At 37.7% G+C, this 15604-nt stretch overlaps 4 protein-coding genes and 1 long non-coding RNA gene across 7 annotated transcripts; 2 read left to right on the forward strand and 3 right to left on the reverse strand.

Annotated features, from left to right (window-relative positions):
* Positions 1-294: 294 nt before the first annotated feature.
* LOC113306567 (prolycopene isomerase, chloroplastic-like) lies at positions 295-3575 on the forward strand. Of its 2 annotated transcripts, none has more exons than XM_026555495.1 (9): positions 295-554; positions 638-861; positions 1111-1221; positions 1447-1500; positions 1607-1894; positions 2023-2214; positions 2329-2487; positions 2662-2898; positions 3052-3575. In XM_026555495.1, exons 1-9 carry the CDS (start codon positions 362-364, stop codon positions 3364-3366), a joined length of 1773 nt encoding a protein of 590 aa, XP_026411280.1. In that variant the 5' UTR covers positions 295-361; the 3' UTR covers positions 3367-3575. The 2 variants fall into 2 exon arrangements, with proteins under 2 accessions (XP_026411280.1, XP_026411281.1); XM_026555496.1 differs by having other exon boundaries at positions 653-861.
* A 312-nt stretch (positions 3576-3887) lies between these two features.
* On the reverse strand, positions 3888-6807 carry LOC113306569. Of its 2 annotated transcripts, XM_026555499.1 has the most exons (5): positions 6275-6798; positions 6115-6167; positions 5443-5622; positions 4741-4955; positions 3888-4116 (listed from the first exon to the last, which is right to left on the reverse strand). In XM_026555499.1, coding segments are annotated over exons 1-5 (906 nt in total). In that variant the 5' UTR covers positions 6731-6798; the 3' UTR covers positions 3888-4114. The 2 variants fall into 2 exon arrangements, with proteins under 2 accessions (XP_026411284.1, XP_026411283.1); XM_026555498.1 differs by lacking the exon at positions 3888-4116 and having other exon boundaries at positions 4492-4955; positions 6275-6807.
* Positions 5490-11114, forward strand: LOC113306570. Its single transcript, XR_003338691.1, has 5 exons — positions 5490-5625; positions 7057-7859; positions 8542-9777; positions 10117-10260; positions 10691-11114. It is a non-coding gene; the product is annotated as an uncharacterized LOC113306570 (long non-coding RNA).
* Positions 8222-9743, reverse strand: LOC113306568. Its single transcript, XM_026555497.1, has 2 exons — positions 9516-9743; positions 8222-9404 (listed from the first exon to the last, which is right to left on the reverse strand). Exons 1-2 carry the CDS (start codon positions 9709-9711, stop codon positions 8656-8658), a joined length of 945 nt encoding a protein of 314 aa, XP_026411282.1. The 5' UTR covers positions 9712-9743; the 3' UTR covers positions 8222-8655.
* Positions 11115-11273: 159 nt separating the features above from the next.
* LOC113305423 (proline-rich receptor-like protein kinase PERK4) lies at positions 11274-11933 on the reverse strand. Its single transcript, XM_026554462.1, has one exon. It carries the CDS (start codon positions 11931-11933, stop codon positions 11274-11276), a length of 660 nt encoding a protein of 219 aa, XP_026410247.1.
* Positions 11934-15604: the final 3671 nt, after the last annotated feature.

Below are 15604 nucleotides of genomic sequence, written 5' to 3' on the forward strand. Positions count from 1 at the left end.
CTTAAGATTAGAGAAAAAAAATGACATGTCTCAAAGAAAAAAGGCCGGCATAAAATTAGTTTTGCAAATAATAGGTTTTTTTTGTTTAAAATTTAACTGGATAATGATACGAGTGATCTGTGTTCGAAACTGGTTAGGGCAAAATTCTTTACTTATATAAAAATAAAGAAAAATGTTTTTTATTTGTAGGAAACTATGGACGGTGTAGTTGACGTGGCTATCTAGAAGCCACGCCAGCAGTTTCTCTCGACAAAATGATAATGCCTAGTCCGCACTTAAACCACTGCTTCTCTCCATTACACAGACACATTTCTTAATTGGCTCAAAGTCCAGTCTTTTTTTAGGGTTTTGCATTCTCATCATGGCGTCAGGGATTCTCCCTCACTCTCCCCAATTTAATGTACAGTCCTTCAATTTCAAATTCCCCCGGAAAAATAGAACCGTCTTGGCGCGAATTTCAAATGAACAACAACCCTCCTCCTCCAATGGCTCTCCTCCTTCATCATCATCATCATCATCATCATCATCATCAAATCAGAAGAACTCTTTTCCAGGTATGAAAATATGCAAACTCCAATTTTAAATCTAGGTTTCCCCTTAAAATTAGTAGGAGGGTTTTGTGATGATTGATGTGCAGGTAAGCTTGAAGCAGATGTTGTAGTGATTGGAAGTGGTATTGGTGGATTGTGTTGTGGAAGTCTTCTTGCAAGATACAAACAAGATGTTATTGTACTGGAAAGTCATGATGTCCCAGGAGGTGCTGCTCATTCTTTTGACATCAAAGGTTACAAATTCGATTCTGGGCCTTCTCTTTTCTCAGGTTTTCAATCCAGAGGTCCTCAAGCCAATCCTCTTGCTCAAGTAAGTATATGCTCATTCTCTTCTGTCTCTCTTTCATTCTTGTAATCCAATTAAAACAAAGTATGTCATTCTGATCATACATTTGATGTAAGTTAGGGATGCTGATCCCTCCAGTCACAATAGTCTTTGTGTATATGGAATGAATTTTTTTTTTTTGATGAAGTTCTTTTGACTCAGATTTGGTTGGGAAGACAGGTTTAGTAGAAAGGTTTATCTGAGGCTTACTTATATGCAAGAATCATGTTGTAGGTTCTGGATGCTTTAGGGGAGTCAGTTCCTTGTGCTGCTTATGACTCGTGGATGGTTTATGTACCTGAGGGTGAATTCTTGTCTCGCATAGGACCCACAGAGTTTCTCAAGGTGGATTTTGACTTTCCTTATTTACTTACTCATTTTCTTCAACCCAAATGTTTTGCTTAACTATCATATACACATTTGGTTACAACTGTCCCTACTCACTACAAATCTATCATGTTTGCTATGGTATTTACTGTTTCTCTTTTAGTGACCTTGAATTTGTTTTTATGGTTCGGCACCCATCTCAAAGTTGGCATTTTCAGTTATTCTGATTTCATGTTTCTTCAGGACCTTGAAAAGCATGTAAGCTTGGATGCCGTGAAAGAATGGAGAAAACTTCTTGTGAGTAAATAAGATGTTTCTCGTGATTACTGATATTTTACTTTTGTTTCCTTTACCCATATAAGGATGAGTATATAGGAACATGAGAAATGCACATTCGTTGCAGGACGCGGTGCTACCTATATCTGGTGCTGCAATGGCGCTACCACCTCTATCCATTAGAGGTGATTTGGGCGTTCTCTCCACAGCAGCTGCTAGATATGCTCCTTCACTCTTAAAATCCTTCATCGAAATGGGACCTCAAGGAGCTTTGGGTGCTACCAAGCTTCTCAGACCTTTCTCTGAAATTGTTGATTCCCTGGAGCTAAAAAATCCTTTTGTTCGTAACTGGATTGATCTTTTGTGTTTCTTACTAGCTGGAGTGAAATCTGATAGTGCACTCTCAGCAGAGATGGTAAGTACTACGTTTCAATGCTAGTGATTGTCTTTAGAGGATTTTTTTTTTTTGGTGCACTTGGAAATTTTGTTCCTTATCAGTCTTTCTTGATTTCTTGTATTCTCATGTTTAGATTTCAATTTTAGGTGTACATGTTTGCAGAATGGTATAAACCAGGTTGTACACTTGAGTACCCTCTTCATGGAAGTGGGGCGATAATTGATGCTCTTGTGCGAGGACTGGAAAAATTTGGTGGTAGGATCTCTCTTGGATCTCATGTGGAACAAATCGTTGTGGAAAATGGTCGAGCGGTTGGAGTCAAGCTAAGAAGTGGTCAAGTGAGTCTTCGTAGGTGATGTAAAAGCATTTTAAGACAAATTAAACCAAATTATATTTGTCCCTCTTTCTCTCAGTTTATCTATTGTAACAGAAAACCTACATGTTTTCTTCAGTTTATACGTGCTAAGAAAGCTGTAGTTAGCAATGCATCTATGTGGGACACCTTGAATCTGTTACCTAAGGAAGCCATCCCAAAGTCATACCAGGAGAGGATTGAAAAGACTGCACAATGTGAATCGTTCATGCATCTCCATTTGGGTTTTGATGCCGAGGTGAGCTCACATCCTATCTTCTTAAAAAAGGCTTTCTAAGTTTGTAGGATCTATTGGAGTATTAGATAGATAAGCTTAATGTCTCCTTCTGTTAACGGATACTAATGATTATCTAGGATAGTGTTAGTTGATTATCAGGTCACACTCATTCTTAAATGTATATGCTATTTACAGGGCATACCCGAAGACTTGGGAATCCATCACATAGTTGTTAATGAATGGGATAGAGGAGTTGATGCTGATCAGAATGTTGTTCTGATCTCTGTACCTAGTGTATTAAGTAAAGATTTGGCGCCGCCTGGAAAACACGTCTTACATGCCTATACCCCTGGTACTGAACCATTTACTTTGTGGGAAGGACTTGACCGTAAAAGCACAGAATATAAAACACTCAAAGCTGAAAGATCAGAGGTAATTATGTATATTGAACATTCTTTGTCATCGTTATCTTTGTTATAATCACACAAAGGTTTTTTATTTTTCCTCCCGATATTTCTGCAAGTCGCTCGTAAAGTTTCTTCCTCTTGTGGTGTAAAATACTTAAACATTTCACTGGTGGCTTAGGTTTTGTGGAAAGCTGTGGAGCGAGCACTTGGGCCTGGCTTTAGCCGTGAGAAATGTGAGGTAAAATTGATTGGAACACCACTAACTCACAAGAGATTTCTTAGGAGGAATAGAGGAACATATGGACCTGCAATACAAGCTGGTAAAGATTCATTCCCTGGGCATTCAACTCCTATACCCCAGCTTTTATGCTGTGGAGATTCTACTTTTCCGGGTATTGGAGTCCCTGCAGTAGCTGCCAGTGGTGCCATAGTTGCCAACTCGCTGGTCTCCGTGTCTCAACACTCTCAGCTTCTTGACGCCATTGGAATATGATTGCAGCGATTAGTTCGTTAACTTTCTCTCTCAATTTTCACCATTTGCTTATGATATCTTAATATTAGTTGTTTCTTTGTTCGTGTTCCGTATAATTCTTATGTGTTGTCCGTACATAACAATTCTCTTTACCTTCACTGAATGTAATTGTTTGCACATATCGGTCAATGACGTTATTGATATAATATAACACAACCATTAGCTGGGAATCATATATTGTCACCATGCACATCATGAACCTTGATCCTTTTAGTGACTACACAAGATTAAATTCGTAACCCAATGTATAAAACCTGTTTTCATGGGATTATCAGTTGAGTTTATAGATATCCGTCAAGCTTGCAGAAGATGTTTGAAGAGGTTAGCATCAATTCCAAGAAAATGACCGAGTTGAAAATCCCAAATTAGGTTAGAAATGTAAGAATCGCATAGTGTGTCATAGTTGGACGACTTGAGCTTTAGGGTTTAGCTGGGAAGTACTCCTTCATAGTTCACACAAATGAGTTATATTTGTGAATGAGAATTTTGCAAGGATTAGATTAGATATGGTTTGAATCAGGCATAAGCAATGCGGAATTTTACAGTATAACATATCCTAGATTTTTATATGCTTAAATGCCAATTTGAGTTGGATATATGGGGATATTTATCTGCAGAGTGATGCTCACTGCAAGGTTGGGGAATAAGTTACAGTTAAAAGTTGCAGTGTAATTTTCCTCTGTACGCATTAGGTTCTTCATGACCAATCTCCTGCAAAACAACAGTAACAACAGTGCCAGGTTAGGCTCCAATGATCTTAGTCTCAGTTCAGAATATGGAAAGTCCTATAGTTATTGAGTTCAACTTAAGGTATCATCAATTTTTTGTTTAGAAGTTTATATTACTATATGTATTCGTTCCTCTTCATCAATTCCAATTTCTTAGCTGCTTCATCCAATTAATCTCTTTCTGTCTTACTTATGAATATCTCCCAAATGGAAATCTATTTTCAAGAAAATGTAAAAAAAAATCATTTATGCCATCCTAACACCTTGTTTGCCTTTCAGATTTTGTCCATGTTCTAGCCTTAGGTCTGTAATTCTCAGTTGAAAGAGAAAGGAGAAACTACAGTCAGAAAGTGGAAGGTAAGTTAAACCTAACTTTCTTTTATTGATGGGTTACTCTTAAAGAACTTTTGCCTTGCAATTTCATCTTCTTTCTTACTACTGGAAGTCTGCAATTCTCTGTGATTTTTTTGAGCTTTCACCATATGTTAAATTGTAGCATCTCTTGAAAGTCTGCATAACCAATATGTGCAACATCTTGGCAATACCTCTTTCCTTCTACTAGTTTTCTGTTTAAATTATATGCCATGGAGGTTTCAAGGACACATACAGGAATTAGATCGTTTGATCATTAGAACACGTCGCTTTCTTCCAATCCAAGCAGTCCACAAAGGATCTTTAGAAATTATTCTGTACCCAGCATTCGTGTACAATCTACATGCTGCCGAGTCGTCTTCATAAGCCCGTAAAGCAAGGTATTCAAACCCCCATATATTCAATAGCACATCACACGCTTTTAGCAATGCAGTCGCAACTTTTTGCCTCCTGTCATCATCATAAAGGAAAAGGAAAATTAGTCTCCTGAGTCTTGAGGAACCACATGGACATTTCAGAATTAGTCAAGTGACCTTAGAAGTATACTAGGCTAAGTTTAACATTTGGACAGTTAGAATTCCCATTAAAAATGAATCTTAAATTACTGTGAGTGCGTTGACATTATGGTGCACAGTGTTCCCGTTAAAAATGAATCTTAAATTACTGTGAGTGCATCGACGTTGTGGTACATAGTGTTCATCATCCATACATGAAAATGGCTTTTGAGGAAAAGTAATGCATCTGAATGTTTTGAAATCACTGCATATCATGCAATACTGCTAGTCCTAATTAAAGGAACTGAAGTACGTAAACAGTGTACTGAACATCGAGTGACACATACTTAAACAGCAGTTGTTTGGGTTATCTATTTTTGTTCTATTTATTTCTTCTATATGTTCTGTGAATTATTCCATGAAAAAAAAAGATAACTTGTTACCTGAATTTGTTGAAAACAGCTATTCCAGAGACATACAAATATTCTTCAGCTCCGTCAAGATGTTGAACCACATCTTTGTTATTTAAGACCGTAACATCCACAACGCCTACAAGACCTTGTTCTGACAGTGACAACGTATCCAAAGAAGTGTCTGCAGCTTTTGCTACCAAACAAGCATACCTGGTAAATAAAAAACCCAGTTTAGCTTGTGATAGCACAAAGCTGAAAAGTCAGTCTTTACTTTTTCACTAGAACAATTCTTTTCTGTGGATAATCGAGACTATCGAGAATGTGTATTATGAAAGTATACTTGATCTGTTGATGATGCAGTATGAAGTTGAACCTCACTGGTTATGGAAAGTCTTATTACTCCTTTTTTTTCAGTGTATATCAATATGACATTGCTTCCGTTCGCATAATCAAGTCTGTTAACAAACTATCATATATTTCTGTGAGGAGCATCACATATTTTGATAGAGACGGGGATGGCTTTGGCTAATGAAGTTTTCTTTTTACTCAAACTCCTCCCATCCCCTCAATATCATTTTTTTTCTTACAGAAAACAAAGACTGGTCTGAAGGATTGCAAGAATCTCAGTTAATTTTGTTTGTGATAAACCATTTCAGTCGCGTTGTTTCAATTCTCACCCTACTCGGAAGCTCATTGTATTACCTGTCAGGTGGTGAGTTCCGAAGCTTGTAAAGAAGACCTGAGAGCACTTCAGCCTGTATTTTTGCAAGAAACCAAATGAAAATACATCAGAAACACTACCACTCGGGTGCTTTCAGTTGCAAAATAATGAAAATGTTGGAGACAGATAGAGAGAGATGACCTTAAAGAATTCAAAGAAAACATCATCAAAGAAAGCTACTGGGACATGGAATGCTTCAGCTTGAACTTGTGCTACTTCTCTCATCTCATCTTCATTTTCAATCAACCTTCTTACTTTCCAGCCAAATTCAGTCACCAAATGCCCAAGCTGTCCATCAATCTCATTCTCAACAAGCTCAACTGATGAAGAGGAAGAAGAAGAAGAAGAAGAGGAAGGCACCAGAACATCAGCTCTTCTCCTTTGCTCCTTCAAAATTGTTCTTGTACTCTTTTTACTACTAGTTTCCCTCTCATCAACAACTGCAGACTTGGGTTTTAGACAGTACACCAATCTTTTCTTCTTGTTACCCAGTCTAACTCTATTACAACTTCTACTGCATGGAGAAGAAGAAGAACCTCTAAAGTTCCTTTTTGAGAGGGTGTACTTGTTTGGGTTTGGTTTTAGCAACTGTGCCATTCTTTTTTTTATTATTATTTTTTTCTCTGAAGTTTTTTCTCATTGTTATGGTGTTGAGAGAAATTCATATGCATTCAGCTTTCTAGTACATTTCAAAATGGTTGGTTCAAAATCATTGTTCATATTTCATGATGCACGTGTCAAGATATTGTTTGCTGTTGTTTGCTTCCCCATTTAAGTGCATGTGGTCTTGTTTGTTTTTCTGTGGTATACAAGTTGAGAATGGGTTCAATAGATAAGATAAACTAATTGGTTTGATTCTCACGTTTGAGGACAAAAATAGGGGGACCATGGTTACTCATTTTCACCATGCTTGTGATTTTCAGTGGGCTTCAACTGTTTGATGAAATGTTCGGAAGAGATGTTGTTTCATGAGGATGGTCAGCAGTGCCTTAAAAACTTCAGTCATCAAGAGAGCACACGAATCGGGTTTCAGTTCATCCAACTTGTTAACCGGTTTTATGCAAAATATGGTGATAATCTTGCAGAGATTGGTTAATTGGAACCATGGGTGTGGAAGAAAAACACTTACTACGTTCTTGGAAATGAAACTGTGTGGGACAGATCCAAATGATATGATGTTTGTAGGTTTCGCTTATGCTTTTAATCACGCGGAGCTTGTGTCTGAAGCTGAAGCTCAATTTAGTTCGACTTCAACGGATCATGGGACAGGATTCTTCCAAGCGAGAAACAATAGACATACATGGTTGGTGGTCTTTGTGCAGCAAGAAAAGTGGGAGAAGCAAAAGAATTTATTGAAAGGATGTCATATGATTCTTGCTGTTTGATATGGTGCACATTGCTCAACTCTTTTGGACTGAAGAATGATTCTAAAATTGGGGAGTTTGCTGTCACGAAATTGATCAAGTTAGAGCCAGGTGATGCATCTGCTTATGTTCTTCACTCGACTTCTTTGCTTCAGTTGAAACTTGAAACTCTGGAAGCATTGTTAGGATCAGGAAAAGAGTGGAAAATAAATGCATGGGAAAAGGATATCAGGAATAGTTGGATTTGGAGTTGAACTTCCAGAATATTGTGAAAACTAATCTTCCAACTCCATGCTGGTTCTCATGCCATCAATGATGTCAGAGACACTCAAGACATGGATCCTCGCCTTTTATCTTTTGAGGTACGAGTCAAACTTTTATCATTCAGTATCATATTTTTTCTTTCAAGGAGTTGTGTAGCTTGTGTTATCCCCTGATAGCGTAACTCTATACACCCACCATGGAACCTAGAATACAGCACTTTAAATCGGCTGTGGATGCCCCTCAGTACTTGAAAATGTGATGCTATCTAATTATACGTTGTGTAGGTTGAGGCTTCAGTGGACTGTTAGGAACTCAGTGTAGATAGGTAATTCTAAGCAAAATCTGATGTTCCACCTGTAAATGAGTGAACTTTGAGAATGTACATGCTATTGAGAACTAAAGAAAAAACCTCTTTAAAGTTGAATTAACACAACTTTAGCGATTAAAAATCATCAAAAAGTAGACCAAAGACAAAGAAATGTTTATAATGCCAAGCTTCTCTTTAGGGTTTCTTTCCTATACACACAACCACATCTTTAAAGCTTCACTTCTTCCAGGTATATATACATACATAACATAACTATAACTAAGAATATTGATACCTAAACTCGCACTGTAAACAACCTAAAAGTGGGCACACATCTTTGTACATGTTTTTCTTTCTTTACAAATACGATTCACGAAACAGTAAATATTTTAAACTAATACTTTGTTTCATTCAGTTTATCTAATCTTATCTTGCTGTGTTTTTTTTTTTTATCTTGTTCTTTCGTTGGGCAGATTCATCTTACCTTGCTAAGTTACTTTCCTGCCACTGATATTTACAATAAAGCAACTTTGAATGGAAGTTCTCTGGATAGACCAAATTCATTGGGTTGTTGTGATGAAGACCGTCTACAAATCAACATTTCCACTCTTATAAACACTACACTCGTCGACGTCTCCATAACCCATACAGCCACATCTCCCTCTTGATTGTCTATTTGGATTGTAGTACCGGATAGGGCAAGGATCCAGCTGGTGAAACCTCCCAAGCTCATGGCGGTCAGCCGATATCGCCGTTACTAAGTGTTGATGAGCCCCACTTTTGTATAGATTAGGTGGCTTTGTTGCCTGGTAAATTTGGTTGTGGTGAGTTTGATTATAATGGTGCAAGGATGGGGAACTATTGACTCTGTGCAGCTCTGCCTTGTTACAATTATTTTGATAGCTATGTGAAGCATAACACTCGTGGTTGATAGTATCGAAAGGATAGCCTTCATGTTGTATCGATCTCGGGGATGATGCAGTTGAGGAAATGCTGAAAATGGACCGACTGCCATTGCTAGAGCTACGCCTTAGCATACTTGAATTAGCACCATTAATTGCGTTTATGTAACGCTGTTCCATATTAACTCTGTCAAAATTGCTTGGAACATTTTGGGGATCAATGAAGAGTGGAGTAACGGGGAATAGGAAAGCTCGAAGCCTGGGCGTACCTCCGCTTTCAGATGATTTCACATCCCAACGGTCGTACTCATTAAGCATGTGGCGAAGATCCTCATCGCATTTTACGGAGACTAAGATATCCAAGTCCTCTGGTATAACTTGGTATTTGAGAACCATTTCACCGTTGGCGGGGTTATTAAGCTTCTTCATAAGCTCTGCAATGGAAAAAATGTTTCATTAATTCAACAAGGTTCGTATTACTCTTTGTTGCTGATAACTTATTTATTAAGCATTATCGGAGCAAAAAAGAAAGAGAAGGAAATTGCCTGAGAAACTGATGTCACGAGGAACAACGACAACTCGAGTCTCACCACCAACGTATTTAAGCTGACCGTCGGGAAGTCTAGGCAATATTTTCCCGCCATGGCTAACCAAGAACTTAACTTTACTCTTGGGCGAAGACAATGGCGTCTCTTCCCCTCCAACTCCTGCCGTGGCTGCCATGGAAATCTCCTCAGCCATAGTGAATGCAGAAACAAATGAATAACCAAATGCAGCAATACTCCACGGCAAGTTATTACCTCTCCGGTTAGTAATCAATACCTTCAAACCTTAAATTTCTCGAACCTTCAATCTGAAATTTAAACTCAAAAAGATGAATCATATTAAAGAGAAGCCTGACATATTAGCTGAAAAACAAAACAGTTTTTTGTTTAGTTTGTTAAAACAGTTTCTGGTTATCTGTTAGTTGAGACAATTTACATATATACAGATTTTCCTGGTAATGGTGCTTTTTGGTCCATTAAAATGAGTTTGTGAAATGAATGACTATGTTTTGCTCCTCTTTCACAGCCACAGATTTTTCTCCCATTTTCTCTCTCTCTCTCTCATTCTAACTGCTGTCTTTTTATTTTTGGCTCTCTACAGAATCCTAAATCCTTGGAAGGAAATTCGTAATATCCAATGGATAATCTCAGAGGATCGGACGATTACGATGGTTGGATGGTTGTTCTGCCCGTACTTGGTATACATTCTTTAGAAACCAATTTCAAATAAATCACAGACTGTCAGGTATGGTTCAATATGAATAACTTCCAAATGGATGTTTTAGTAGTGGATGATAATGCTTCTCAACTGAAAGTCTGCAACTTGGTTGTTTCGATAAATTTTTGTCATGATATGTCAATGTGATCTGCTCACTGTGCGACTAAATCAGTAATTGGATCTAGGCCAGGAGCAGTTCATTGCATCCGACGCAACTCATAGATTAGAGTCCCTCAACTGTAGGCATAGCCATACCAGACAATTTCTCCAGAACATCAAATTTGGCCAATTCTGCAAGTGCATGTGCACAACAGTATAACTTCTAGAGATGCAAGTTACTTTTTAGTTAAGACATGAAGAGTAATGGCTAAAACTGATTTCTTTAAGCAAAGCAATTGGGCTCCAATTTCTACAGGAGTCATCACTTCTGATCTTGGTCTTCATTTTCGATTATCAGGTGAGTGATCCTGAATTTTTTTCGGAAAGCTGCCCAAACACCTGTCGTTTCTGTTTCAGCAGGTCTACCATTAAGAAGCTGCCTGCAACCCAAATAATTTTTAGCTTGGCTGGCCTTAACATCCTAGGTTGGATGGTTATAACTTATAACCAGGTCTACCTTTAAGAAGCTGCTTCCAAACAAAGTGACCATACGGGACTGGATTCCACAAAATGAAGAATCGGAATGATTCATTTTAGCAAAATAAATATAATATATTTTTCTTACCATAAAGCATTTTTTTTCTTTTAAGTTTTTGCTAAGATTGAAGGACATGTACATTTTGTCCCCTATGAAGGGAGACTGGAGATAAAGAGGCCAGCTAACTTACCAGATTGGGTTGGGTACTCCACCCCACCCTCAAAAATGTAGAAACCAGTCAAATCAATAAAAAGTATTATATGCAAGAGAGATCTTATGATGAACCAATAATTATTTGATAATTTAACATGAGAAAGTAGTAACACCAGAAAAGCACAAAAAATAACTAACAAAATAAAACAAATAGAGATTATGATTACAAAAGTAGTAAATAAAAATATACTTAGAATCCAAAAAAACTTTTGCATGCTCTTAAAATCTTTCTACCTTTCTTGTTCTTATTCTTAGATCTTGCACCACCACCACCACCCTGCATACTCTTATTATCATCATTGTTATTAGTAGGTGAACCAAATGGATCATCAGACTGGTCATGAATTCTTGAATACCCTTCAGAAACTGAAGCAGATCTTCTCATTGAAAATGCCCTCACAACTGCAGCTTGTAATGCTTTACTCTGTTTCTGATTCTCAGCTCTAAATTTCTGTGAAGACGGTGTTGATGATACTGAACAATTCCTGGTTAATATCACACCTCCACCAATAACACCACCATCTTCTACTACTATCTGTTCAGGTGTTGATGCTGATAAGTCATTGGCATTAGGAGTAGTACCAGTAGTGTTGGATTTGGTGGTGGTGATGTTGTTGTTGGCTGGTGTGTTTGGGTTATTTGGAGTGGTGGATATAGGACTAGGAGAGTACTTAGAAATGGGGGTGGGATTAGGAGTTGAAATGGGCTTTGGTGATGATCCTTCTTTTTCTTGATCATGTGGGGGTGATGATGATGAGAAGTGATCATGATCCTGGTCTAAAGATTGGAAATCCATGGATCTTGATTTGTTGTTGCTTGAAGCTGATCTAAACTTTGTATAATCTTTCATGATATTTGATGATGAGGATGGATTAGTAAAAAAAAGTAGTGGGAGAGAGCTAAACCTTATTACAATGTGTATTTATAGGGGTGGTTGAACTTTAGTTTAATAAAGTGGTTGAGAGTGTGAACCTTATAAATAACAGAGGGAAGACTTTATGATTAATTCAAGTGGGGTAGGCTATTAATGGAGGATTTATCTAGACGTTTAATAATTTTTCATACCCAGCCACGTTCTAAGAGGGATATTGTTGTTTGGGTGCTTATAATGAGATGATAATGGCTATGGTCTGGTGAATAGTGGGGATGCTGCTCAATAATTTAGAATGGTGTAGGCAACTATCATATCATGAAGTCAAATTGTTGAGTTTAAATTAATTTCCAAGTTTTGATATTTCATCCCAGATTCTAATGAGATTATCAATCCGATGATTCTGGTGGTGACGATTATCATGTTTTATATGAATTTGGTAACGTACAAAATTTACAACGCGGCATCTATCTACGTAGGTACTGGAAGCCAGAAAAACAAAGGGAGTCCTAATAGTATAAATTTGTAATAAGAAAAGAACATAGACAAGGTTGGTTAGAGCACCTGTTTAGTAAGCCGGAGGGATTAAAGGCCATCACACTGCAGAAGGGATTAAAGGCCGCACTAGTTGTGGCTATATTTAGAATCTTAGTTTTATTCCTGGTGGCTAAGGTTTGTGCTTGTGAGGCAATTTTCCATTCATTTGATTATACGTCATGATATCTTATTACCGTGCAAGAAAATGAAAATAGATCCGGGAGGAGGAGGTGACCCGTGACACTGTAACAAGGATTTGGCTTCTAAATAAGAAGATGTCTCCTCCTCCCCCACAAAAATAGGGTCAGAACATGTGGTAGCACGTTCATAGGAAAAGGATGGAAAGAAGTTCCGATTTGACCTCCAAAATGTGATTGCGAACATGTTATGCACGTGTACCTACTGCTAGCATTAACTACACCTCTCTTCTCAATATTCTTTTCAATGTATGACCGCCAGATAGCCTAGCTAGCTAGCTAGCTTGGCGGAACCAAGTTGACTATGGATTAACTAATGCGTTCAACCGGATTCTTCTGTGATTAAGACCATGTGTACGTAATATGGTTTAACTCTGTGTTTTTCTTTTTCGTCAGAAGAAGAAAAACGATTCGCCAGCTGATATATTAATATTACTCTTTTGCACAATGATTCATCCCTGACGCTGGTATTGTAATTACTGTACGTTGTCTGCACATTAAATTGAAGCTATGATCAAGTTAATTAGGACTTAATGAAGCTGATCAAATAGGAAGCCGCTGTTGACTAAACCTCTCAATGGACATGTTGAATCAGCGCATCTCATGGGTTGGATCTCATTTTTCTTTTTCTTTTTTTTGCTTCCTCCAGGGAGTCTTGACTATGGGACTATTGCATCAGTTGGATCATATGTTACACTTTACAGCATTACACTTCATTTTAAATCGTGGCTTGATTGGGGTATACCTAATGAGACAAAATCTGGGTCATTTTGAAGTGAACCAAGCCACCCCTTAACCATGTATTTTCTAAATGGCTAAATTATCCTTATTTAATTAACACTAAAATTCTGATTAGATTAACTAACTAAATTTTAAATTGATTGAATAGATTAAAACTTATGAATTTAAATTATGAAATTTTGTTTTTGATTGAACTTTTGTGGGATGATTTTTGATGATTTTTTTTTTTTTGAGAATATCTCTTGCAACGAAAATGAAAGCACACAACCGAAACACTTCTAAAAAAGGGATTGCAAATCTGTTGTATGAAATCATACTCAAAATCAAAGAAGAAACCAACACTTTCAGTTCTGAAAGTATGAAAAGTCGGCACGGTCGACTAATGAATATATTGGTCGGCATGGTCCACGAATGAAGAAAATGCCGACTTAAAATGGCCATCAAGGTATACGAATGAAGAGAATGTCCGCTTTATTATTTTTGACACACAGGAGACCGTTGTAAATGCTTCACTAGTCGGCATGGTATTGATTTCTTACCTTGCCGGCTATCTGTAGTCGGCATTTATTAACTTTCTTATCTTGCCGGCTAGAATTTAGTCGGCACTGTAGTAATCTTACAACCTTGCCGACTTTAGTTATCCCCAAAAAGAAAACTGAATTCTAATAGATGCAATTCACTTTATTCATGCAATTTTGGTTACTACATCGATTGAAACATAAAATATAACTCCTTGTCGACGGAAAAACGAATGCACTTAGCATGTGCATCAAGCCTTTAAACCCCTAGGTGACCCTAGTGGATGATTTATAGTCTCGTGAGGGTTTACATAGATATCTACCCACAAAACCTACACTAAAACCATCAATCTTCGTTGGAGGAATCCCATTCATCTCCGGCCTGCATGAAGTCCGGGGAATACTCCGGGATTTTGGAGACCATGAATTCATAGCTTGCATCGAATGCGAATGCTTCCCCCTTTTCCTCCAAGTAGCGCGCTTTGATAACTTCATGCTACAAAAACAAAACAAAAAACTTACTTTGTTAGTGGTGTTTAGTAGGAAGTTCAAACAACATGGATCACGTAAAATAAACCACAAAACACTTACAAATTGTTCAATAGACAAGTAGAAGTTGGTAACGTTGAAAATCCGAGGTTGGAGAGCTATCATGGACTTGTTGAACACTTCTTCCATTAGGATTCCCAAACTTTTGCCAAAATTTGTTGTGTACCCTAGCCCAAAAGGTTACGACATCCACCCTTACGGAGGACTGATGTCTAACTCGAGTTTCCGCGTACCAAGCTTTGGTGATTGCCAAATCTTTATTTGAATCAAATGATGTCATTGTTGTATGTAGAGAGCTATTGGGTGAGTAAGATGGAGTGTATGATGATATGAGCTTAGGAGAGTATATGCAAATAGTTGTGTGTTGTTTTGTAGAGAGAATTAGTATATTTATAGGATGGTGTCCAAATTTGGCTGTTATAGTGCCTAAGTACAAGTCAATCAATGCAATTGTACTTGCAAAAAATTTGAATTTTGAATTCATCGGCGGGGATTTTATCTCCCAATATTCTGACTAAGCCTGGCCGGCAGGGTCTTAATTTTCTTACCCTGCCGACCTTATTATGATTTTAGGCATCAGGAGATCATTTTCTTCTGTATAAGCGTCAGAATGGTATTTGGTTATTAGCGTGCCTGCTACTGTATAGTCCGCGAGGTAATATTTTATAACCATGCCGACCTTATACTTTTAAGGCATCAGGAGAAGGTATTTTTGGAAACAGATAGTCGGCAGAGTCAATAATCTAATACCTTGCCGGCAGTCAAACAACCGGCAAGGTGGTAATTTGCTTACCTTGCCGACCCTGGTAATTACACCATTTCTGCTGTCAGGGCCGACAGTCTGACAGTTCACAACCCTGCCGGCCCTGGTTAGGTCGGCAATGTAACTTAACAAAAGTATGCCGGCTGAACTATTGAAACTTTACATAGCTAAACAAACCATTCATTCAATACCTAGAAATCCAACATTTTTTTGTCTAAAATACGAAAACATGTCCCATAAACCTTAAAAAAACATTTGTCCAACCATTAACCTTAACATTTGTCTACCACAACATAAAGAAATAAACTAGGAATGCATTCATTCACCACCACGGCCACGACCAGA

This window comes from Papaver somniferum, chromosome 8, assembly GCF_003573695.1.
Source record: "Papaver somniferum cultivar HN1 chromosome 8, ASM357369v1, whole genome shotgun sequence".
Lineage (NCBI taxonomy): Eukaryota > Viridiplantae > Streptophyta > Magnoliopsida > Ranunculales > Papaveraceae > Papaver > Papaver somniferum.

Bases quoted from the DNA above. Each gene is read 5' to 3' on its own strand.
- LOC113306567 (XM_026555495.1), top strand. From the start codon at position 362: ATGGCGTCAGGGATTCTCCCTCACTCTCCCCAATTTAATGTACAGTCC. The intron at 2,215-2,328 runs GTGAGTCTTCGT...TGTTTTCTTCAG, and splicing joins TCAAGCTAAGAAGTGGTCAA to TTTATACGTGCTAAGAAAGC. The intron at 2,488-2,661 runs GTGAGCTCACAT...TGCTATTTACAG, and splicing joins ATTTGGGTTTTGATGCCGAG to GGCATACCCGAAGACTTGGG.
- LOC113306569 (XM_026555498.1), bottom strand. From the start codon at position 6,730: ATGGCACAGTTGCTAAAACCAAACCCAAACAAGTACACCCTCTCAAAA. The intron at 6,168-6,274 runs GTCATCTCTCTC...GCAAAAATACAG, and splicing joins TTTTCTTTGAATTCTTTAAG to GCTGAAGTGCTCTCAGGTCT. The intron at 4,956-5,442 runs GTAACAAGTTAT...TGATGATGACAG, and splicing joins GCTGTTTTCAACAAATTCAG to GAGGCAAAAAGTTGCGACTG.
- LOC113306568 (XM_026555497.1), bottom strand. From the start codon at position 9,711: ATGGCTGAGGAGATTTCCATGGCAGCCACGGCAGGAGTTGGAGGGGAA. The intron at 9,405-9,515 runs GCAATTTCCTTC...TTTCCATTGCAG, and splicing joins TCGTGACATCAGTTTCTCAG to AGCTTATGAAGAAGCTTAAT.
- LOC113305423 (XM_026554462.1), bottom strand. From the start codon at position 11,933: ATGAAAGATTATACAAAGTTTAGATCAGCTTCAAGCAACAACAAATCA.